General features: G+C 45.1%; 1 protein-coding gene across 3 annotated transcripts in view; it reads left to right on the forward strand.

Moving 5' to 3' along the window:
- The first annotated feature begins 844 nt into the window (after window positions 1-844).
- STOX1 (storkhead box 1) overlaps window positions 845-25,987 on the forward strand; it is a 51,338-nt gene continuing 26,195 nt past the window's right edge. For 2 of the 3 annotated variants that reach the window (XM_032608506.1, XM_032608504.1), the window contains exon 1: window positions 857-1,166. In XM_032608506.1, coding sequence (XP_032464397.1) covers window positions 857-1,166 — 310 coding nt within the window. Of the gene's footprint in view, window positions 1,167-25,987 lie in introns of all 3 variants that reach the window. The other variant, XM_032608503.1, reaches the window with a different exon arrangement.

Genomic DNA, 25,987 nt, shown 5'->3' on the forward strand with positions numbered 1-25,987 from the left:
GGGATTCTTTTCGGAATCCCCATCCCAACCCAGGCCTGAATCCCAGGGATCTCACCACTGCGCCTCGCCAGCCACTGGGGCTGGCACCTCTGGATCACTTTCCGTCCCTTACACTTTAACTCTGTTGGATAACCCAGGAGCGAGACCAGACCCCAGAACCTCAGAAGGTCATGAAAAAGGTCCTTAGAATTGAGTCCCAACTCCTCATTTTACAAGACAGTAAACTGAGGCCAGAGAGGGAAAGAAACTTATGTAAACTGATGAGCAGACGGAGACTCAAATCTGGGTCTCCTGCTCCCGACCCGAGCGAGTCTGCCCCTCGTGGCCTCTCTCCCTGGGGGCGATCCCAAAGCCAGGGCGACGGCGGCCATCCTGGTCCTCCCGGCTCTGAGGAACCCTGGCCGTACCGTTCGCGCCGCAGTTGGAGGCGGCTCGGCTCCCCGGTGACTGCAGGGCTACCCTAAGGCTTGGGAAAGCCCCAGTGAGCGTCCATCGGGGGAAGAGGAGCTCCGGACTGCCTGGGAACAGAGAATTGAAGGGAGTCGCCCGGGGTGGGAGTTCGGGGACTGGGCGGGCAGAGACCTGGCTGGGGTGTGGAGAATGACCTGGGAACTTGGCGCCTGGAAACCACTATTGGGCTCCTGCGGGGGGGAGAGCGGTGGGCGTCCCAGCCTGCGAGTCCCGCCCCACCCCCGGCCTGGCGCGTACATCGGCCCCGCCCCCTGGAGTCCCGTTCTCCCGGCAGCCGGCGCTGAGCGCAGTAAGCTGAACCCTCCCGCCGGCCGCAGCCACCGGTACAGCGCGGTTGCCGAGCCCGGCGATGCGTTAGGCTACTGGGCCTGGCCGCCGAGGCAGCATGGCCCGGCCCGTGCAACTGACGCCGGGCTCCTTGGCGCTCGTGCTCTGCAGGCTGGAGGCGCAGGAGGCGGCGGGGGGCGCGGAGGAGCCGGGCGGGCGTGCGGTGTTTCGCGCCTTCTGCCGCGCCAACACACGCTGCTTCTGGAACTCGCGGCTGGCGCGCGCCGCCTCGCGGCTGGCCTTCCAGGGCTGGTTGCGGCGCGGGGTGCTGCTGGTGCACGCGCCTCCGGCCAGCCTGCAGGTGCTGCGCGACGCCTGGTGCCGTCGGGCGCTGCGCCCTCCGCGCGGCTTCCGCATCCGGGCGGTGGGTGAGTGTGGGGCTCAGAGGGGAGGGCGCTCCGCGCTAGCTGCGGGACCGAGCCCCAGCCACCGGGTTGCGTGCGCCCGAGGCTCAACGCTGAGAATCGGGAGGTGGCGGTGGAGGCCGAGAGGTTGGGAGGACAGACTGAGTGGCTGGAGGAGGGCCGTTCTCCTAAGACATTCCCTCTTCTGGCACACAGGAGCTTCGGCCTCTAAGATATGCCTGGGCGCTGCCCTGAGCCGACTCCAGTGTGACTCCATTCCTCAACTCTTTCAGCCAGTGGAGTGCACAGGTTCCTGGTCGAAGGAACTTTCTACTTGCAAAAGTGATGCTCTAGGCAGAGAGGTTTTGGGCCCGGGGAGCCAGAGTTGCGGTCAGGAGACAGGGGCCTCAGTCTCGGCTCCATGGGGGTGCTTAGGAAGGGTGCACCAGGGGCTGGCCAGATTTTACCGATTGTGAGCTGGCTTTTTAAAATAATTAATTAATTAATTTTTGGCTGCGTTGGGTCTTCATTGCTGCGTGCAGGCTTTCTCTAGTTGTGGCGAGTGGGGGCCACGCTTCGTTGCGGTGCCCGGGTTTCCCATTGCGGTGGCTTCTCTTGTTGCAGAGCACAGGCTCTAGGCTCGCAGGGTTCAGTAGTTGTGGCTCACGGGCTTAGTTCCTCAGCAGCATGTGGGATCTTCCCAGACCAGCCCGAACCCATGTCCCCTGCATTGGCAGGCAGATTCTCAACCACTGCACCACCAGGGAAGTCCATTTGTTTGTTTGTTTCAAATGACAGACTGGGAGCGGACTACAGGCTGTGGTTTTCATGCCCTGCTGTACTGGATGCTGTGGTGGTCTTGGATCAGGGCCTAGCGGAAGGGGTTGGGGTTGTTAACTGCTAGGGAAAAAGAAATAACAAATGGCGCTGTGGACACATCCCATCCCATTACCTAGATAGAGAGAGTTCCTCCTTTCCAGTCTTTTCAGAGAGCCCATTTGTTAGGAGACAGCAGCTTTTTGCTTGGATAAAATAGCTTCTCATTTGAGAACTTAAACCACTGCACCGCCCAGTGGTCTCTGTTACCTACTGAACTCAGGTGGGTGTCAGCTCCTTGTCACAGGCTGGTTCTGTCTGCATTTAGTGGGGTTGTGAGGACCATTTGATGGTGTGCTGTTGACAAGTCACCAGTTGTTCCAGCCCCAAATTTTGACTCCTACCAAGCAACCCCTCTCTGTCTCAGCCCATAAATCATCCTAGGAGAGGGGGGAGGAGAAGAAGCAGCAAATAAAAAACATTTGTTTTAGTCCCCAGGTGTAAAGCAGCAGGGTAGCATGAGGCACTTGATGTTGTGTATCATCTAGTCAGAGATGACGTCTCCACATCCCAGGCCAGTGAGGTTACACCTTGCCCTCTCACCTCCATGCATCCAGTTCTGTGTGGTACCTCTACCCCTGACCCCCACCTTTCTTCCCCTAAGCACAAAAAAGAGCTCAGTTGCAAAGCCACATACACACATTTCACTTCCTTTTATTTGCAGGAGTGAGTGAAGAAAATAGGTTTCTGGCTGACAGCGGTGAGCCAAGTAGCCAAGCCAAAATTCTTAAAGGGGAAGGGGTCTTTCAGACAGACTGGATGAAAAACTCTTTTCACTTCTGTGGCCTCGGGTTTTTCTGGTTTGAATTAGTGGTTGCATTCTCTGGTTCCCCCACCCCCTTTCAAAGGGTGAGCATAGAGTACATTGCAGAGAGGGAGTGGATGGGGTTGGGGTCTGGACCTGAGGGTGAAATAGAGAGGGCCTGTGCTAAGCCAGAGGCAGCCGTGATGCCGCCACCTGGGGTTCAGCCAGCAGTGGTGAATGCTGGTTCCTGGGTTGGCCCTGTGTTCTGCCATCTGAAAGATGCAGTGGACAAAGTGAATGTATTATCAAGTACTCTGATTCTCCACCCACTAGGTAGTGCTGCCTCATTGCACAATTCAGGATGTGATGGACACTGTAGTCTGTGGAGTGTGCAGTACAGTGGTCTTTACACTGGGTCATCTCCCCTGATGTGGGGCTCTTGGCAGGAATGATTTTGAGGTTTTTAACAGAGTCGTGATAAGAATTTGGACATTTAGCTGTAATTTGTACAAAACCAGCTCTTAGGACATTTTGAGGAGCAAAACGGGGAAAGATCTTATTTGATGCTAGTCGGTGGATGCACATGGGGAGGGAGGTTTGTTTTGAATAGAGTTGCTAATTACTACTCTCACTTGGGGGTCCTTGGGTCAGATCAAAGGAGAGGAGGCATCAATGCAGCCCTTGGGCCATCTTAAGAGTCCCAGAAGGTGGCAGGAGGAGCTGACTTCTCCCAAAGAAACTGGAAGTTTCAGTCTGCTTGCTTTCCCAAATCTGGCATCATTGGCTTCCAGAGGCTAAAATGGGCTTCCAGGAAGGCAAGGAAGAGCAGCTGAGAACTATTGCAGGTTCTCATTCCACTCTTGCTGTTACTTTGTGGGAAAGAGCAAAATTCTAGAAAAAGACAAAAGAATCAATTTGGTCAGACCAGTTTGGTCTCTTTGCTATAGATTTTGTTGTTGTTTTGTTTTTTAAGGCTCACATACTCCTACATAAGAGCATTTGGGCATAGGGAGTGTTGCTTATCAGCTCAGAGAAAATGCAGGGAGGGGAGGTGGGGTGGTCATCAGCTTTATAAACCCACTGTGCTCCACGGGTCCTTTTCCTGGGCTTCTGGACCTGGGGCTCATGGAGGCCTCATAAGATATGAGGAAGGAGCGCTGTGGCCAAGCAGACAGGAGCATCCGGAGCCCCAGGGACAGACCTGAATTTAAGGTCTGCAGGACTTCATGTTTTCTCCATGTTTTGTGTCTCTTCTTTCCCTCTTCACTTTCTCTACCTCAGCTTTACTCTGATGAGAAAAATAGTTTCCAGGCTGACAGCATTTCCCTAAAAAGGGGACAAAGGATCTTTAGCAGGATAACCAGGAGCTAACTCTTCTTTTGTGCTCTAGTCCTCAAGTGTTTTCTGTTTCTCTCTTTTTTTTTTAATTAGCAAATGATCTTAACAAATGAAAGGGTTGAGCTCTGGAAGCTGGAGGGAGTCCTCTGCTTCCCAGGCTGAGCCACTGCAGGTGGTACAGGTGGGGGACACCTGTGTTTGTTTGGGTGAATCAGTTCTTGCTAGAGGACCATACCCACTGGGGAGTTGAGAGGTTAATGATGGCCTCCTGGGGTAAGGGAGGGATGGCTACTTGGCCAAAGTAGTTTGTTCCTCGAAATTTATAGCTGAGGTATCCCCACTCCTTTAGATGAAAGGCTCAATGTGGCCTTTCATCCTTTTTCATTGAAATAAGATAAAAATGCCCGTGGGGAGTTCCCTGATGGCCTAGTGGTTAGGATTCTGGGCTTTCACTGCCGTGGCCTGGGTTCAGTCCCGGGTCGAGGAACGGAGATCCTGCAAGCCGTATAGCGGGGCCAAAAAAAAACAGGAAAAAGCCTGTGGCTTCTTCAAAATACTTGCTTCATTAATGTATTCATATGCTAGGTACTGTTCTAGTTTTTTTTCTATGTTTTAATGTATCTTTCAATTAGAGTTGCACGTGTTCTCGGAGAAAACGGAGTCGGCCTGTTTATTTCATATTCAGTTCAAGAGGGGATAGTTGAGGGGCTTCCCTGGCCGTCCAGTGGTTAAGAGTCCGTGCTCTCACTGCATGGGGCACGGGTTTGATCCCTGGTCAGGGAACTAAGATCCCACATGCCACATGGTGCTGCAAAAAAAACCCCAAAAAACAAGTGCCCAGGAAGAGTAGAGGCCAATCACTCTTTTATACTAGGCATAAATTTCAGAATCTATTTTGGGATCTTGTTTGGGAGAAGAACAGCTCAAGGGTACCTGGTGCCTGATGGTACAAGAGTTGGGCAAAGGACTTATCCTTATCTGATTTGGGGAGTGTCCAAGGGGAGTGTGTAGAGATGCTGAGAAGAGGGGACGGTCCAATTCCTATTCTTGTTTCTGAAGTCCTATCATGAATTGGCAGTGGGCATTCTGTTGGATTTAGTAGCTAATGGAATTTTTAAAGTGAAATTTGCATTTATTGAAATGCACAAATCATAAGTGTAGCATTTTATGCATTTTTCAAGTAATATACATGAGTGTAACCCAAGTTTCCAGCAGGATTTAGCACATTACCATTACCCTAGAAAGTTCCCTCTTGCCCCTTCCCAGTCAGCTCTTCCCCCACCCTCAGAAGTAACCACTATTCTGATTTTTTAAACCGTAAATTAATTTTGCTTGTTCAAGAGCTTCAAGTAAATGGAATCATATACTATGTACTCTTTTGTGTGAGAATTCTTTCACTCAGCGTCCTGTTTCTGAGATTCATCTCTGTTGCATTACTAATTTGTTCCTTTTTATTGCTGAGTAGAATCCCATTTTATTAATATACCACCGTTTATTCATTTACCCCTAGATGAACTCCTGGGATGTTTCCAGTATGGCTCTTATGAAAAAACTTTTATGAATGTTTGTGTACACATTTTTTAAGCTTTTATTTCTTTTGGGTCCTTACTTAGGAGAGGAATTGCTGACTCATTGAGTAGGTTATGTTTAGTTTTAGGACACCTTTTTCCAAAGTGGTTGTACCATTTTACACTCCTACCCATGAAATGAGACCTTTTGGTTGCTCCACATCTTTGTCAACATTTGATGTTGTCAGTCTTTCTAATTTTGGCTATTCCGGGGGTATATAGTGGTATCTTGTAGTTTTAATTTGCATGTCCCAAAGATTTTCTTCTGTGTTTTCTTCTAGAAGTTTTATAGTTTTATGGTTCTGTATTTACATCTATGATCCATTCGAGTTATTTGTGTGAATGGTATGAATTGTAGTTTGAAGGTTTTGGGTTTTTTTTTTTTTGTCATATGGGTGTCCAATTGTTCATGACAATTTGTTGAAAAGACTAGCCTTTCTCATTGAATTCCCTTTGTAATTTTGTTGAAAATCAGTTTACTATATATGTGAGGGTCTATTTCCATTCATCTTGAGTCTATCCTTTCACCCAATACCGTACTTACTGTAGTTTTTAGTAAGACTTGAAATCAGATATTGTGAGTCCTCCAACTTTGTTCTTCCTCCAAATTGTTTTGGCTACTCTAGGTTCTTTTTTTTTCCACATAAATTTTGGAATCAGCTTGTCAATTTCTAAAAAAAAAAACAGCTGAGATTTTAATTGGGATTGTATTGAAACAATAGATCAATTTGAAGTTAGATGAGAAATTCATCCTGGTTTTCCCCAAACTGCCCTGGTTTTAGAAATGATATTCTTGCATCTTGAGAACCCCCTCCATCCCAGGCAGACTGGGATGATTGTTCACCCTTATTTAGGGAGAATTGACATCTTAACAATTCATGAACATGGTATAACTCTGCTTGAGTGTTCTTAATTTCTCTTGGCAATGGTTTGTACTTTAAGTGTACAGGTCTTGAATATATTTTTAAATTTATGTTCCTAAGAATGTTTTTGGATGCTATTATATATAGAATTACTTTAAAATAAACTTTTTATTTTGGAATTATTCTATTCTATGCCACAAGGCATGTGAGATCTTAGTTTCCTGACCAGGGATCCAACCTGTGCCCCCTGCATTGGGAGCACAGAGTCTTAACCACTGGACTGCAAGGGAAGTCCCTGGAGTAATTTTATATTTACAGAAAAATTGCAAACATAGTACAGAGTTTTATATTCATCACCCAGTTTCCCATAATGTTTTTTACCTTACCTTTTAATTCACGTATAAAATTAACCATTTTAAGGTATACAATTCATTGGGTTTTAGTATATTCAGAATGTTGTGCAATCATCCCCATTATCTAATTCCAGAACGTTTTCATTACCCCCAAAAGAAACACTGTACCCACTAGCAATTTCTCCCCATTCACCCCTCGCCTGAGCCCCTGCCAGCCACGAATCTACCTTCTGTCTTTTTTTTTTTTTTTTTTTTTTTTTTTTTTTTGTGGAAAGCGGGCCTCCCACCGCTGTGGCCTCCCCCACTGCGGAGCACAGGCTCCAGACGCGCAGGCTCAGCGGCCATGGCTCTCGGGCCCAGCAGCTCCACGGCATGTGGGATCCTCCCGGACCGGGGCACGAACCCATGTCCCCTGCATCGGCAGATGGACTCCCAACCACTGCGCCACCAGCGAAGCCCTACCTTCTGTCTTTATGAGTTTGCCTATTCTGGACATTTCATGTAAATGGAATCACACGTAAATGTGGTCTTTTGTATCTGGTATATTTCACTTAGCATAATGTTTTCAAGGTTCATTTGTGTTGTATCGTATGTACTTCATTCATTTTTATGGCTGAATAATATTAATTGTATGAATATAGCATGTTTTGCTTATCTGTTCATCCGTGGATGGCTATTTGGGTTGGTTTCACTTTTTGGCCACTATAAATAATGCTGCTATGAACATGTGCTGCAAGTCTGTGTGTGGACATATATTTTTATTCTTGGGTAGATCCCATTTGGTTATTTTTTAATAATTTGTTTCTCTGATGAGATTTCCAATTTGTTCATTACAAGTATGTTTTCTTTTTAAAATCTTTCAGCATAGTTATACCAGCTTCTATAAAAATCCTTGTCATTCTAATATCTCAGTCATCTCAGGGTCAGTCTCATTGGCTGCCTTTTCTTTTGAATGGTTTGCATTTTCCTGTTTCTGTGTTTAGTGCTGTGGATTGTATCTCTGACATTATGAGTGATATGTTTTACAGACTCTGGATTGTTATGTTCCTCTGTAGAGTTTGATTTTTCTGTTTATCAGGCACTTAATGTGGCTGGGCTCAAATCTCTGAACTCTGTTTCCCCTGTAGTAAATGGCAGCTAAAATCTCTTAAAGTAGGCTGGTTATGCCCTCTGCATGCATAGTTCATAGTTCAGCCATAGAGTCAGACTGAGTTTATACGCAGACTTTGCGGTTCCATCTCCTTGGCTCGGTCCTTTCCAGCATCACTTTCTTGCTGTTGTAGCTGCTCCAAAGTGGCCTTAGATTCTTTAAGCCGGTAAGACTGGTTTTTGGGTTTCTACCAAAGTTTTAGCCTCCTGGCCTGGCTCCTGATGGAGCCTGCCTTTAGGCGAAGAGCTATAAAGAGAAATGGAAAACTTATCCATTGCCATTTCCTTCCAAGAGGACCACCCCTCCGGTTTATGCCTGATTTTGTTTGCTTTTCAGTACCTTCAGGGAAAAGCTTTTCTATTTTGTCCAAAGGTTATGGTTATTTTCAAGAGGGTTAGTCTAGTAGCATCTTGTCCACCGTTATTAGAAACAAAACCTCATTAATGAATGTTTTTAGGTCCTGTCTTTTCCTCTTTTAAAATGTCATGACCCTGGGACTTCCCTGGTGGTGCAGTGGTTAAGAATCTGCCAGCCAGTGCAGGGGACACGGGTTCAATCCCTGGTCCGGGAAGATCCCACATGCTGTGGAGCAACTAAGCCCATGCGCCATCACTACTGAGCCTGCGCTCTAGAGCCCGCGAGCCACAACTGCTGAGCCCATGTGCCACAACTACTGAAGCCCGCACGCCTAGAGCCTGTGCTCCGCAACAAAAGAAGCCACCGCAGTGAGAAGCCCGTGCACCATAACTAAGAGTAGCCCCTGCTCGCCGCAACTAAAGAAAGCCTGTGCACAGCAGTGAAGACCCAATGCGGCCAAAAATAAATAATAAAAAGTTAAAAAAAAAAATGTCATGACCATAAAGAAACTAATGGTGATGACAAGATCGTTTAGCCAGTCACTAAAACAAATGCCTCTGTTCCATCTCTTCCTTCTCCCAGACAGACCTTGGTATTTTTCCAAGTCTTTTCTAGCTTGATTATCCCTTTTCTCCGGTTTGGTGGTAAGTGGAATAACTCTGCCCATTTTGCAGACAGGAAATGGAGTCAAAGCTGTAATGTGGGTGGTGTTGCTTGGGTTTCTTGTCTTCCTCTCTGTTCACCACCAGTTCTCCCAGGGTTCCTGTGGAAGCTCTGGTATTTTTCACCAGCCAGAGCTCCAGCACTCACTCTCTCCCTGAGGCTATCAGATTCCCACCAGGACTTTGGTCTACTCCACGGTCTGGGAAATGGCAGAAACAGCTGCTCTGACCATGCCCCTGCTCTCACCTCCCTCCTCTTACCCAGGATCTTTCCAGCCAGGTTTTTCTGGCTTTGTTCTGCCAGATGTTGCCTTTTACCTTATTCTGCACAGGGGCAGCTGAAGGATTCAGTCTAAAAGAGCCAAAGGGCTCACAACAGGGTGTCTTGTAGGCATATTCTTGTTATCAAGCTGGGTGATCTGTATGTAGCATCTGGGTAGTTAGTGTCCTTGGCTTCATGTTTTGATTTGGCAGCTGGTGCACGAGAGACGACACCTCTAGTTGCTGCCATGTAGCGTTGAGGTCCAGCGGGATGAAAAGTGCCATCAACCTGAAAATCAGCTTGGAGTCCTCTTCCCTCTCCCTCATCCCCAGCCAGTAGGTCACCAAGTTCTACGAGGCTGAACTCTTCAGTTTCTCTCAAACTTACCCCTCTCTCTCCATTTCCACTGCTAGGCCTTTGTCCAACCAAGATCTCACCATTTCCTACCTGAATTATGGCTCCAGCTTCCTCCCTTTTTGTGGTGCCACCTCCTGTCTTGCCCTGTATACTCCAGTTCATTCACCATCCTACAGGGAGACAGACTCACAGCATCTAAAATGCAGATCTGATTCTGCTCTTCATCTGCTGGAATCCCTTCTGCTTCTCCCCTTATCTTTTCAGGAAAAGTCCAGAGCCTTTAACATGCACTGCAGGGCTTTCTAATCCAGGTCCAGCTTGAGCTTCCCCTTTATCCCCACCTTCTGAGACGTGCCTGTCTTCCTATATCAGTTAGGGATCAATCAGAGAAACAGAACCAGTGTGAGATATGTATTAAGAGATTTATTACAAGGAATTGGCTTTGCATGATTGTGAGGTCTGGCAAGGCAAGTCCCAAATCTGTAGGTCTGGCCATCAGGAGGGGCAGGCTGGAACTCACAGGTACAAGCCAAGGCCGCTGGGCATATGTGGAGTTTCTTCTTTCGGGGAGCCTCAGTTCTGCTCTTAAGCCCTTTCAACTGATGGAAGCCTAGATTATGTAGAATAATCTCTCTTATTTAGGTTAATTGATTATAACCTTTAATCACATCTATAAAGTAGCTTCACAGCAAAGCCTGGGTTAGCATTTGATTGAATAACGGGAGCTGTAGCTTAGCCAGGCTGACATATAAGACTGACCATCACACTTCCCTTCAGCCAGACCTGGGTGCTGTGTTCTGAACAAACTGGGCTCTCACATAGGCTGTCTTTGCATGCTGTTCCCTCTACTGGGTGCCTGAGATGGGTGCTCTTCGGTTTCTCCCATGTCTGCCATGAGTAGAGTCTCCAGCACTGGGTATATTTACATGTCTGTTGCTCTCCAAGGAAAAGCAAACTATTGAGTCATTCTTGAGTTTCAGACACTTCCGTTCTTACCTCTGCTGCTGGCTGAGGGATGAATGCCCAGAAAGTTTGATGGTCAGCTCCAGACAGTTTGTTTTAAAACACGGTCATCTTCCTTCTTTCATTGTACCATGCACTGAGCCTCTTAAATACCCCTGTGGATCTCACATGGATCACTACTGAAGAACACCAGCACAGAATCATCTTCAACTGCAGACAGCAAAACTGAGACTTGAAGAGTCACTGCAAGCTGTAGTTTAAAGTTTCCTGATCACGCAAAGCCACTTTGGTTAGTAGAGAAAACTCAGGTTCAAATTCCTGCCCTGCCACTTACTAGCTCTGGGACCTTGAGCTAAATACTTACCCCTCTCTGCTCTATTGTCTTCATAGGTACAAATCAGGATCTAATAGCTGCTTTGCAGGTTATTTTGAAGATAAGGTACCTGAGGCATTCAGCCTGCGCCTTGTCCAGAGTCAAAGTCAGGAAGGCAACAAATACATGGGAATCTTTAGCACGGAGGGAGAAGAAAATGTGTCTCTGGGTTCTCATTCTCTCGATAGCCTATCTCCGCTGGGACCTGTGCTGATTATTGCTGGTCTGGTACATGTTTATGTTCAAGATCTCTGTCCTTTTGTCGTGTGCTTCCTGTCCTATGTAAGACCCTTGGTGCTAGTCAGGTCCACAGCCCTTTGAGCCTTACCTCAGATCCAAAGGGTGCCTAGTGCTGTAGAGAGAGCCCTGAACTGGGATTCCGATGCCTGAGTTTGGAACTAACCCTGCTGCTAAGTTTCAGGGAGCCTTCAGGTCAGTCACCTCATTTTTCAGGGCCACTGGGTCTTCAGCTGTGAACAGTCCACTGCTCACTTTGGCTTTGTTGACTGGCTCAGGTTTCCCAACCTCTGGCTGGGCACTAACGTCACCTGTGTCAGGAGACCCAGGGAAGAACAGGCAAAAGCTCACATTGAAGTTGCTTAAGATATTTTCCACAATCAGGGAAGTTGCACCTTCCCCTTATCCCTTCCCAGACATCTTGATTCTTTAATAGCATCCCGCTTTGCGAAGCATCTGAAGTCGCGAGGCTGTTGGAGCGCTCCATGCTGGGCCTCCGTGCTCGCACAGTCATTTGTTAGGTATGCGTTGAGCCTTTACTGTGTGCCTGGCCCTGTGCACACACGATTCAGAGGGACAAAAGGCTCATGCCCTGATCTCAAGGAGCTCATAGACTAGGAGTCAGATGGACAAGTAAGTGATACAGAATCATATGGAGCGATAGAAGGACAGCTGACCAAGAGTCCCATGCATGTGTGCACGCGTGCATAGGTGTCCAGGAGAAGGTGATGCCTGAACTAAGATGGAAAGAATAAGTAGATGTTAGCTTGATGAGAAGCACATTTTTTTTTTTTTTTTTGCGGTACGCAGGCCTCTCACTGTTGTGGCCTCTCCCCTTGCGGAGCACAGGCTCCGGACATGCAGGCTCAGCGGCCATGGCTCACGGGCCCAGCCGCTCCGCGGCATGTGGGATCTTCCCGGACCGGGGCACAAACCCGTGTCCCCTGCATCGGCAGGCGTACTCTCAACCACTGCGCCACCAGGGAAGCCCAAGAAGCACCTTCTAAGAAGAGGTGGGGAGAGGGCATGTGTCCCTGGGCATGGCGCACATGAGGAACCACAAGCAGCCGAGCACAGCCAGAGCATGGAATGGGAGGTAGGCAGTGGCATGAAGGGCCTGGAGAGGGGCTGGCCTGTGACAGGCCTTGACTGCTATACTGAGGAATAGGAATGTGGATTTAAGCCTGAGGCCGCTGAAGAGTATCAAGCAGTAGAGTACATGTATGTGTATGTGTGATTACTTTCATAATCCTATTTAACGTGATACAACGTAGATGTTTCCCAGCCTTATGTGTGTATCATCTTCCGTAGAGATTGTTGCCTGCGCTGGCGGTGCCTTTGACGGGGTTACATAACCCCTGTGGTCCACTGCAGTTTATGCTGTTGGTGCTCATTAAGTGGTTACTCTGTCATCTGAGTAAGGCCATAGAAAGAGCCCAAAGGCCATGCAGGACACCCAAGATCTAACCCTCTGTCACTAACCTGATGAATAACCAGCTTCTCATCCAGTCCTCTTGGGGCCTCAGTTGCCTTGTCTGTTGGCAAGCCTTCTACCTGCCCTTCTACTTCACAGCATTGGCATCAGGCTCAAATGAGATACTATCGTGAAAACACTTTGTAAAGTACAAAGTACAAGCACCAAGCTATGTTTCCATTTATTTCTTATCTTTCATCAATGTTTTCAGTGTACAAGTCTCTCACATCCTTAGTTAAATTTTTTCCTAAGGATTTTATTCTTTTGATACTATTGCAAATGGAATTATTTTCTTACTATAATAATATAAAATTATTATTTTCTCTCTTCTCAGATAGTTCCTTGTTAGTAAATAGAAAGGCAACTAATTTTTGTATGTCGATTTTATATCCTGCACTTCGTTGATTCATTTTAACAGTTTTCATTTCATTTTAACAGTTTTTTTGTGGGATTTTTAGAGTTTTCTTCATATTTGATCATGTCATCTGCAAATAGATAATTTTACTTCTTCCTTTCCAATTTGGCTGACTTTTATTTCTTTTTCTTGCCTAATTGCTCTGGCAAGGAGTTCCAGGACTATGTTGAATAGAAGTGGTGAGAGTGGGCATCCTTGTCTTGTTTCTGATCTTTGAGGAAAAGCTTTCGGTTTTTTCCTATTGATTATGATATGAGCTGTGGGCTTCTCTTATATGGCCTTTATTATGTTAACTAAGACTAAGATAATGTTCATGGAATGGAGGACTTAATATTTTTTAAATGTCCATGCCACCCAAAGTGATCTACAGATTCAGTGTGTTCCCTATCAAGGTCTCAATGACAACCCTGAATAGCCAAGACAATCTTGAGAAAGAAGAACAAACTGGAGGTATCATGCTCCCCAATTTCAAACTATATTACAAAGTTACAGTAATCAAAATGGTATAGTACTGGCACAAAAACAGACACATAGATCAATGGAGCAGAATAGAGAGCCCAGGAATATGCTTATATGATCAATTAATCTGTGACAGAGGAGGCAAGAATATACAATGGGGAAAAGACAGTCTCTTCAATAAATGATGTTGAGAAAACTGGACAGCTACAGGCATGAGAATCAAACTAGACTACTTTCTCACACCATTTACAAAAATAAACTTGAGGGATTTCCCTGGTGGTCCAGTGTTTAAGACTCTGTGCTTTCACTGCAGGCGGCATGGGTTTGATCCCTGGTCTAGGAGCTAAGCTCCCACATGACGTGTGGTACAGCTAAAAAAAAGAAAGAAAGAAAGAAAGAAAAAGAAATGACAAAAATAAACTCAAAATGGGTTAAAGACTTAAATGTGAGACCTGAAACCATAAAACTCCTAGAAGAAAACATAGGCAGTACACTCTGATATCAGTCAAAGAGCATTATTTTTTTGAATATGTCTCCTTAGGCAAGGGAAACAAACTACATCAAACTACTAAGCTTTTACACAGCAAAGGAAACTATCAACAAAATAAAGAGGCAGCCTACTGAGTGGGAGAATATACTTGCAAATGATATATCTGATGAAGGGTAATATCCAAAATATACAAAGAACTCATACAACTCAACATCAAAAAAAACCAACTCAATTAAAAAATGGACAAAGGACCTTAATAGACATTTTTCCAAAGACATACAGATGGCCAACAGACATATTCAAAGATGTTCAACATCACTAATCATCAAGGAAATGCAACCAAAACCACAGTGAGATATCACCTCACACCTGTCAGAATGGCTATTATCAAAAAGACAACAATGGGAATTCCCTGGTGGTCTGGTGGTTGGGACTCAGTGCTTTCACTGCTGGGGCCCGGGTTCGATCTCTGTCTGGTTGGGGAACTAAGATCCCACATGCCACGCGGTGTGGCCAAATTAAAAAAAGACAACAAAAAACAAGTGCTGACGAGGATATGAAGAAAAGGGAACCTGCGCACTGTTGGTGAGAACATAAATTGATACAGCTACTATGAAAAACAATAGGGAGGTTCCTCAAAAAATTAAAAGTAGAACAACCGTACCCTCCAGCAATTCCACTTCTGGGTATTTATTCGAAGAAAACAAAGCACTAATTAAAAAAACACTAATGTTCATTGCAGCAGCATTTACAATAGCCAAGATATGGAAGCAAACCAAGTGTCCATCAATAAATGAATAAATGAATGAATAAAGAAGATTTTGTGTGTGTGTATGTGTGTGTATACCCACACACACATATACACAATGGAATTTTACTCAGCCATAAAAAAGAATGAAATCTTGCCATTTGTGACAATATGGGTGGACCTAGGAGATATTATGCTAAGTGAAATAAGTCAGACAGAGAAAGACAAATACCGTATGATTTCACTTACATGTGGAATCTAAAAAACAAAAAAATTGGGAATTCCCTGGCGGTCCAGTGGTTAGTACTCTGTGCTTTCACTGCCGAGGGCACGAGTTCAATCCCTGGTCGGGGAACTAACATCCCACAAACTGTGCTGCATGGCAAAACAAAACAAAACAAAACAAAAAATTAACAAGTGTCACAAAATAGAAGTAGACTCATAGATATAGAAAACAAACAGATTGTTGCTAGAGGGCAGGGGGTTTGGGGGAATGAATGAAATAAGTGAGGGAGATTGAGGTACGAATTTCCAGTTACAAAATAAATGAGTCACAGGGATGAAATGTACAGCATAAGGAACATAGTCAATAATATTGTAATAACTTTTTTTTCTTAAAGGGAACTTTATTATTTATTTATTTATGGCTGCGTTGGGTCTTCGTTGCTACACGGGCTTTCTTTAGCTGCAGCGAGCGGGGGCTACTCTTCATTGCAGTGAGTGGGATTCTAATTGCTGTGGATTCTCTTGTTGCGGAGCACGGGCTCTAGGCACACGGGCTTCAGTAGTTATGGCACGAGGGCTTAGTAGTTGTGGCTCGTGGGCTCTAGAGCACAGGCACAGTAGTTGTGGCACATGGGCTTAGTTGCTCTGTGGCATGTGGGATCTTCCTGGACGAGGGCTCGAACCCGTGTCCCCTGCATTGGCAGGCGGATTCTTAACCACTGTGCCAATAGGGAAGCCCTAATATTGTAATAACTTTGGTGACAGATGGTAACTAGACTTTGGTGCTGATCATTCTGTAATGTACAGAAATATTGAATCACTATGGTGTGCACCTGGAACTAACACAGTGTTGTAGGTCAATTATACTTCAATAAAAATATAAATAAATTGGGATTTCCCTGGGGCTTCTACGGCAGGGGGTGCAGATTTGATCCCTGGTTGGGGAACTAAGATCCCACATGCCACGTGGCACGGCCAAAAAATTAAAAAAAATTTTTTTTAATAAATAAAATCTAAAAACTTAAAAGAATCTCAACAGCATTTTTTTTGTTGTTGGCTTTTTTTTGTGGTACGCGGGCCTCTCACTGTTGTGGCCTCTCCCGTTTCGGAGCACAGGTTCCAGACGCGCAGGCTCAGCAGCCATGGCTCACAGGGTCCAGCCACTCTGCGGCATGTGGGATCTTCCCAGACCGGGGCACGAACCCGTGTCCCCTGCATCGGCAGGCGGACTCGCAACCACTGTGCCACCAGGGAAGCCTGAGTTTACCTTTCTTGAGTTCACGGGTTTCCTGGATCAGAGGGCATTCAGTGGCCCCCTGGAGGTTCAGCTAAATTATGCTAGTAGGAAAGTCAGACTTTAAGCTTTTACAATGCAGAGAACTCTTTAGATCAGCTAAGTTTTTACAGATGAGGAAACAGAAACTGCTTGCCCAAGATCATTTGCAATATTAAGCTTGTTACATGATAACTGACTTCAAAAATTTATCTGTTGGGGAAAAAATGTGCAAAATGGTCCCCTTCTTGTTGATATAAGGTACCTACCTTTCTAAGGCTCTGCACCATTTCTTTAACAGTTAATTAAGGATAGGAATTCCCTTGTGAGATTCTTTAAAAATCACAACAGCTCTTGTCCCCCCCCAAGTCTAAGACCATCAGTTTTAACTATTCATTTGATGGAAGGGTCTAGCTATACAGAATTTTCCATGGCTGATTAGTCTTGCATAAGTGCAGTTACTTATAAATTATATTTATTTATTTAAAATTATTTATTTATTGGCTGTGTTGGGTCTTTGTTGCTGTGTGAGGGCTTTCTCTAGTTGTGGAAAGTTGGGGCTACTCTTAGTTGTGGTGCACAGGCTTCTCATTGCAGTGGCTTCTCTTGTTGCGGAGCACGAGCTCTAGGTACTTGGGCTTAAGTAGTTGCAGCACACGGGCTCAGTAGTTGTGGCTCGCGGGCTCTAGAGCGCAGGCTCAGTAGTTGCGGCGCACGGGCTTAGTTGCTCTGCGGCATGTGGGATCTTCCAGGTACAGGGCTCGAACCCGTGTCCCCAGCATTGGCAGGCAGATTCTTAACCATTGCACCACCCGGGAAGCCCTATAAATTATATTTAAAAAATGAAATATTTGCCTTCTTTTCTGGGGATTTAGTGAGGTATAATTTACATACAGAAAAATGAATGTTTTTAGGTATACAGGTCTGAGTTTTGACAAATATAAACAGTTTGTAATCGCCACCACAATTAAGATATAGAATATTTCCATCACCACCCAGATTCCCCAATGACCCTTTGGAATCAATCCCATCTTTCTACCCCTGACCGTTGGCAACTGCTGATCTGATTTCTGTCTCTATAGTTTTGCCTTTTCTGGAATGTTACAAATGAATCATACAGTGTGTAGCCTTTGTGTCTGGCTTCTTGCACTTTGGATAATGCTTTTGAGATTCATCAGTGTGTGTATCGTTAATTCGTCCCTTTTTGTTGCTGAGTAGTATTCCATCACATAGATGTTCCACATGTTCATCCATTCACCTAGGTGATGGACATTTAGGTTTGCTTACAGATTTTAGTGATTATGAATAAAGCTGCAATAAACATTTGCTAACAGGTCTTGGTGTGGCTGTATGTTTTCATTTTTCTTGGGTAAGTACCTAGGCATGGGATTAGAGGGCTATTTTCCTAAGTGACTGTACCATTTTTTATTCTCAACAGCAACATATGAGTATTCCATTTCAGCTTTGATATTGTATTTGATTTGGTTTGATTATTTTTGGCTATTCTAATAGGTGGATAGTGGTATTTCACTGTGTTTTTACTTTGTATTTCCCTAATGTATCTTTTCATGTGCTTATTTGCCATTTGTATCTTCGATGAAGTGTGTGTTAAAATCTTTTGCCCACTTAACAAAAAAAAGTTTGTTTTTTTCCCTTATTGAATTGTAGGAGTTCTTCATACATTTTGGATATGCCTTTTATCAGATATGTGTTTCGCAAATGTTTTCTCCCAGTCTGTGGCTTGTCTTATTGTTATTTCTTTTTACCAGAGTCTTGGGAAGAACAGAAATTTTTAATAAAATCCTATTTATCAATTTTTAAAAATTGTGTTTGTTGTGACCTAAGAAATCTTCACCTAACTGAAATCACAAATATTTTTGTCCTATGTTTTCTTTTAGAAATTTTATACTTTTAGGTTTATATTTAGATCTATGGTTGCATATCATGTAAATTTTTGTTTACAGTGTGAGTTATGGGTCAAGGCTTATCTTTTTTTTTGCATATGTGTGTCCAGTTTTTCAAGAATCATTTATTGAAAAGGCTGTCCTTTCTCCATTGAATAACCTTGGCCCTTTGTCACATATCAGTTGACCACGTGTGTTGATCTATTTCTGGACTGTATTCTGTTCTTTTGATCTATATGCTTATCCTTTCACTAATGCTACACTGTCTTGATTACTGTAGCTATGTAGTAAACTTGAAATCAGGTATTGTCAGACTTCCAACTTTGTTTCTTTTTGTTTTGGCTATTTCAGGTCCTTCCCCTTTTCCATATAAATTTTAGACTCATCTTGTCAATTTCTACAAAAAAAAAAATCCTCCTAGGATTTTTATTAGGATCGTGTTAAATCTATGGATCAATTTGAGGAGAATTCACATCTTAACAATACTGGGTCTTCTGCTGTATGGACACAGTATATCTCTTTATTAAATCTTCTTTGTGCCTGACTGTTACAAATGTCAATTTTGACCTTTGACTTATGGAGTCTTTGAAAGCCTTCTGTGAAACCAAATGGCTTCTAGATACCAAGGAGTAAGCAGTGCAGGTGCATGAGGTTCTGGAAACCCCAGAAGACCCATTTAAATTCTTGAGAGGCACAGAGGCACTGAGGATCAAAAAGGGACAAATCCCTTGGGAAGAATTAGAAAATTCATATCAACTGAGAGGAAAATTTTTTTTTTTTGCGGTACGCGGGCCTCTCACTGTTGTGGCCTCTCCCGTTGCGGGGCACAGGCTCCGGACGCGCAGGCTCAGCGGCCATGGCTCACAGGCCCAGCCACTCCGCGGCATGTGGGATCTTCCCGGACCGGGGCACGAACCCGTGTCCCCGGCATCGGCAGGCGGACTCTCAACCACTGCGCCACCAGGGAAGCCCGAGGAAAAATATTTTGAAAGGCAACAAAAGATGACCCCAGTTTAACAGTTAAGAGCATTAGCAGATACATGTTTGTTGTGGTGGCTTGGGTTGTTGGGGAGTTTGTTGTGTCAGGTCTGGGGTGGGTTTGGGGATTGGAGGGTAGACATATTCTCAAGTCTTCTTTTCCTCTGCCTGTATCCTCCCTGGAATTGATCAAGACCTTTCCTTTAGTTGTTTATTAAGGACCATGCTAGGCCAGCTCTGACCTGGGTGCCAGGCAGGGCACAGTGAAGGGTGATGAGTCTCCTTGCCCCAGGAGCATAGGCTGAGCAGCATTTCCTGCACTGGAAAAGATATCTGTCATTTTTCTTTTTTTCTTTTCTTTTTTTTCTTTTTTTGAGATTTTATTTTGTTTTATCTATTCCTTGGTGGCGCAGTGGTTAAGACTTCATGCTCCCAATGCAGGGGGCCCGGGTTCAATCCCTGGTCAGGGAAATAGATCCCACATGCATGCCGCAACTAAGAGTTTGCATGCCACAACTAAGGAGCCCGCGAGCCACAACTAAGGAGCCCATCTGCTGCAACTAAAGACCCAGTGCAACCAAATTAAAAAAAAAAAAAAAAGTTTAAAAACAACATTTTTGGCTGCGCAGCATGCAGGATCTGAGTTCCCTGACCAGTGATGAAACCTGCACCCCCTGCATTTGAAGCGCAGAGTCTTAACCACTGGACCACCAGGGAAGTCCTGTCTGTCATTTTTCTACTCATATCTCCTGCAGGGCAGAGGCAAGGAGCCTGCCCCTAGTCCCTACTAATCGAGCATAACTGAAAGGTGCTAATTCCAGCCAGACTTCAGCCAGGTCAGGCGCAACCCAGCTTTACTGCCCCTTTCACCTAAGACCAAATAAAAGGATCAGACTGAAGAGAACCAGGGAACTCAGGGCATGTCCCCACCTTGTTTTTGGGTGTGTGAGGCCTGTCCCATCTGATTGGGCTGTACACAGAAACAGAAAGCTAATTAGGGTGGAAGCTTAGCAGGATGAGGTAGGTATGTTTGTCCCTAGAATTTGTTTCATGATTGTTTTTTCATCCCTCTTCTCCAGATTTTGATTCCTACTGGAGTACAGGTTGAAAAAAAATTACCAGCAAGGAGAAGTTTTGATGTTTGTTTGTTTGTTTGTTTGTTTTTGCGGTACGCTGACCTCTCACTGCTGTGGCCTCTCCCATTGCGGAGCACAGGCTCCGGACGCACAGGCTCAGCAGCCGTGGCTCACGGGCCTAGCTGCTCCGCGGCATGTGGGATCTTTCCGGACTGGGGCACGAACCCGTGTCCCCTGCATCGGCAGGCAGACTCTCAACCACCGCGCCACCAGGGAAGCCCATTTGCTTTATTTTGTATGTTTGTTTTTTTATTTGTCACAGCCTTCGCCAGAATCTGTTTCTCTTAAACTTTCCGTCATCTGACTCTCCACAATGCTAAGAAAAGAGAATAAAGAAATGGTGTGCCCTTTCAATGGTAATTGTGTGTCACATAAAATGGTCCATCTCTGGAGAGCAATAGCATTTGGTGATGGTGCTTTTCAGAAATCCCAGGGCTGTGTTTTGTCCTTAAAACTGAGCTTAATTGTCTAGCCCTGCAGTTGCCCATAGTTACATTAACTGGTTGAAAGCCCTGGTAATAAAAAGAACTTTTTTTTTTTAGTATTCTGTTATAACTGAATCAAAGCGCTGTAGAGATTAGTGGTTACTTGTGCCTTTATAAAGAAAGTTGAAAACAGCCTTTTTAGAAGGAAGCCTGGTTCTCGAACCCAGGGCACTTCATAGATGGTGCCTTCTGTTTCTGGTCTTACCCTTTCATCCCACACAGTGGATTAGGGCATTATTTTAGGGCACTGTTTTCCAAAGTGTGGCATGTATAGCACTGGTGGTGGTAACAGAATTTGATTTAGACATTTAAACATTAAACAATTTTTTTAATGAACTAAGGCATACCTTCTACTTAACAAATGGCGCCGATTTTCTACTTAAAGTAGGAACATAAAGTTTCCCCAGTAATTATAGTAATACAGTTGATTTGGAGATAAATATATATGTGGATAGGTCCCAAATCTCAAAGGGGACCCAAATGATTTATCTTTAGGAAACAATGGACACTAGGGCTTCTAAGACACTTAACTTTTCTTTTTTAAAATTAATTTTTAGCTGTTTTGGGTCTTCGTTGCTGCGCGTGGGCTTTCTCTAGCTGTGGCGAGTGGGGGCCACTCTTCATTGCCTTGTGGTGGCTTCTGTTGTTGCAGAGCATGGGCTCTAGGCGTGCAGGCTTCAGTAGTTGTGGCACACGGGCTCAGTAGTTGTGGCACGCGGGCTTAGTTGCTCCGCGGCATGTGGAATCCTCCCGGACCAGGGATCGACCCTGCGTCCCCTGCATTGGCAGGCGGATTCTTAACCACTGCACCACCGGGGAGGTCCCAACACTAACTTTTCAACTTCACTAAACTGTAGGGAAACCCCTTGTGGGTTTTGTGTTGCAAAAGTTCCCTTGGAGTTCAATTCTGTGTTACACACTCATTTTAAAGTTGACACTTTATCAGTAGCTGAGACTCCATGACATCTTGTTTATTTATACTTAAGACTTTTATGTTGTTTTTCCAGTTACACAGGTTGGAGGCATAGAGAATGAGGGGAAAGCAGGAAGGGTGAGAGGTGTTTTTTTCCTTCTGACACCTACTAATTCTCGGATTCTCTGCAGATGCCAACTGGGTGTTGTGCAATTAGCTCTGGGTAGTTACTGTCAGATTCCACAGGTTTCAGTGTTCAGTCCCACAAGACTGTCCCCACTTCAGATGCCAGTTGAAAGTATTAGGTCCCCAGGTTACCAGCATTTCTGTCCAACTTGGCTACAAAGTCAGGAGTTCCTACCAGCACCCTCCCCAGGTTCAATAATTTGCTAGAACAACTTAGAACTCAGGAAAGTGCTTTACTTACTGTTACCAGTTTATTATAAAGGACACAACTCAGGAACAGCCAAATGGAAGAGTTCCATAGGAGGTATAGGAGAGGGGTTCAGAGCTTCATGCCCTCTAGAGCACCCACCCAGAAGCTCTCTTAACTCTGTGGTGTAGGAGTTTTTATAGAGGTTTCATTACATAGATATGATTTGTTAAACTATTGGCCATTGGTGATCAATGCAGTCTCCAGCTCTTTACCCACCCCCAGAGGTTGGGGAGGGGGGCTGAAAGTTCCAGGCTTCTAATCAGGGCATGGTCTTCCTGGCAGCCAGCCTCCATCCTGAGGCTATCTAGGGGCCTGCCAATTACCTTTATCACTCAGGAAGTTCCACAGGTTTTAGGAGCTCTGTGCCAGGAACTGGGGACAAAGGCCAAATATCTTTCTGTGATATGATAAGGGGGAACAGGTTTCCACCCGAAGTCAGACGCAACTCCATCCTTGCAAAAAGGATGGAAGAGGGAGCCTCAACATTCTAGGACCTTTGACCGCGCCGTTAGTAAACTTAATTATGTGGGTCTTAACTCACTTTCTAATATAATTGTCCTCCAACTGTGGCAGTAAAAAGTCATTAAATTTTAAAATCTTTTGATTAGAGCATTGTTGGTTTTTTAATATCCATCTTTAATAATTTTATCCAGAATGCACACGTGGTATTCTGGGTCAAATACAGATTATTCTTTCATCACTTTAAATATGTTATCACACTGCTTTCTGGCCTATATTGTTTCTGGTAAGAAGTCAACTGTTAATCTATTTGGGGCTCTCTTGTATGTGATGGATTTTTTTTTTCTCGTTGCTTTCATGATTTTGTTTTTGTCTTTGGCTTTCAGTGTTTTCTTTCTGATGTGTCTATGTGTAGAATTATCCTACTTGAAGTTCTTTGAGCTTCTTGGATGTATAGATTATTTCTCAGCAAATTTGGGAAGATTTTACTACTATTCAAATATATTTTTTTTGCCCCTTTCTTTTTCTCCTGTCCTTCTGGCATTCCTCCTTACACATAGACTGATGCCTTTAAAGGGGTCTTACATTTCTCTGAGGCTCTGTTCATTTTTCTTCCTTTTGTTTTCTGTTTTAGGAATGTTTATGTAATCTCTATTGACCTAACCTCAGGTTCACTGATTCTTCTGCCAGTTCAAATCTACTATTGAGCTCCTCTAATGAATTTAAAATTTTGATTATTGCACTTTTAAAATTAATTAATTAATTTTTGGCTGCGTTGGGTCTTTGTTGCTGCGTGTGGGCTTTCTCTAGTTGTAGCGAGCAGGGGCTAGTCTTCGTTGCGGTGCGCGGGCTTATTGCGGTGGCTTCTCTTGCTGCGGAGCATGGGCTCTAGGCGCATAGGCTTTGGTAGTTGCGGCACGAGGGCTCAGTAGTTGTGGCTCGCGGGCTCTAGTAGTTGCAGCACGTGGGCTTCAGTAGTTGTGGCTCATGGGCTCAAGAGCGCAGGCTCTGTAGTTGTGGCGCATGAGCTTAGTTCCTCCGCAACATGTGGGATCTTCCCTGACCAGGGCTCGAACTCGTGTCCCCTGCATTGGCAGGTGGATTCTTAACCACTGCACCACCAGGGAAGTCCCAATTATTGTACTTTTAAACTCCAGGATTTTCATTTAGTTTTTAGTTTCTCTTTATCAATCGTCTCTATTCAGCAAGACATTGTCTTCATACTTTATTTCTTTAAGCATGGTTTCCTTTAGTTCTTAGAACATATAATGGCTACTTTGACATCTTTAATTTGATCTCTGGTGGCTTTCATAGGCAGTTTCTGTTTCTACTTTTTCCTTGCATATGGGTCATGGGTTCCTGGTTCTTGGCATGTCTTGTGATGTTGAAAATTGGACCTTTTAGGTAATATAGCAACTCAGGATACAGATTCCTCTTTCCCCTGTCCTGGACTTGTGTTTGCTTTTGTGACTTGACTAGGCTATATTAGCGATGTCTATTTCCCCTGCAGCATGAAGACTTTGATATTGCTTCTCAGAGTGCAGCCTTGGTCATGCACATAGTCACCCTGGGATGACAGTGGTTTTAGCAGGGCTCTGTTTGTCTTTTGTCCTGATCTCTTAGTTGTCTGCTTCAGTTGGTATTACACCACTCTTTTTTTTGGCTGTGCCATGTGGCATGTGGGATATTAGTTCCCTAACTAGGGATCAAACCGATACCCCCTGCAGTGCCAGTGTGGAGTCTTTTTTTTTTTTAACATCATCTATTTATTTATTTATTTATTTATTTATGGCTGCACTGGATCTTCATTGCTGCACGTGGGCTTTCTCTAGTTGTGGCGAGCGGGGGCTACTCTTCATTGCGGTGCACGGGCTTTTCATTGTGGTGGCTTCTCTTGCTGCAGAGCATGGGCTCTAGGTGCGCAGGCTTCAGTAGTTGTGGCCCGCAGGTTCAGTATTTGTGGCTCGCGGGCTCTAGAGCACAGGCTCAGTAGCTGTGGTGCATGGGCTTAGTTGTTCCGAGGCATGTGGGATCTTCCCGGCCCAGGGCTCGAACCCGTGTCCCCTGCATTGGCAGGTGGATTCTTAACCACTGCGCCACCAGGGAAGCCTTAGCTCATTATTATTGTTTTTTTTATGTGTTTTTTTTTTTAATTTATCTATTTTTGGCTGTGTTGGGTCTTCGTTGCTGCACGTGGGCTTTCTCTAGTTGCGGCGATCGGGGGCTACTCTTTGTTGCGGTGCGTGGGTTTCTCATTGCGGTGGCTTCTCTTGTCACGGAGCACAGGCTCTAGGCATGTGGGCTTCAGTAGTTGTGGCACGTGGGCTCAGTAGTCGTGGCTCGTGGGCTCTAGAGCGCAGGCTCAGTAGTTGTGGTGCACGAGGTTAGTTGCTCCACGGCATGTGGTATCTTCCCGGCCCAGGGCTCGAACCCGTGTCCCCTGCATTGGCAGGTGAATTCTTAATCACTGCGCCACCAGGGAAGCCCCCTAGCTCATTATTCTTAAGAGGAAATGTCTTTAGGAGTGCCTTTAGGCTTGAACTTTCCTACACACTTTTCAAATAAGGTCCATTCCTTTGGGAAGTGCTTTGAAACTTTTTCTTATGGACTGCCTCTCCCCCCTGGACAATATGACCCACTGCTCTGGGTGCTGGGCACAAGGAGAAGAGCAGCTTGCTTTCCCAGGGTGGAACCTATGCCCTGTGAGTGAGCTGGGGTGAAGGTGTTTGGAGTCCCAGAATTCTTGGGCTGCTGTTCCTGGGATAGAGTCAGGACTGGGTGGGTACAGACTGGGTAGAGGAAGGGAACCCGAAATCTCTCAGCCACACTCACCAGGAATTTAAATTTAGCCTCTTTGGCTTGGAGTTGGAGGGGATGGAAAATGCTGGCAGCTTACCCCTTCCAGCGAGATGTAGTAAACCTTGACTGGGAGCTGAGGAGAGGGAGCCTTGACTTCTTGGCTGTATTTGCCTGAAGTGGGACTTTCATCAAACTGAGCTGGAGTGGGGGAGGGAGAAGGTGGTGGTCCAATTGCCACAGACTCTCAATTCTCTTACCAGGTTTTACTAGGTTTTCTTGAATGAATGTTTCCTTGTTTGGTGCATGCCCTTAGAAGAATTTCCAGAGACTTTGAGTAGTGTTTTATGGTTTCCACCAGCTTTGTTTTGCTAGGCAGTGGTCCATGGAGTTCTAAACACTGACATCCCCAAGTGGAACCAGGTTAATTATTACTTATATAGCAACTACATCAGTCCTGGGGCAGCTCTATGAGAAGCAGTTGGAAAAACCTCCCACACAAGTGGCTGCACATTCCATAGGTGTGGGAGTGAGAAAAATTGATTTTCCC

The sequence above is a fragment of the Phocoena sinus genome, chromosome 16, assembly GCF_008692025.1.
Source record: "Phocoena sinus isolate mPhoSin1 chromosome 16, mPhoSin1.pri, whole genome shotgun sequence".
Taxonomy (NCBI): Eukaryota; Metazoa; Chordata; class Mammalia; order Artiodactyla; family Phocoenidae; genus Phocoena; species Phocoena sinus.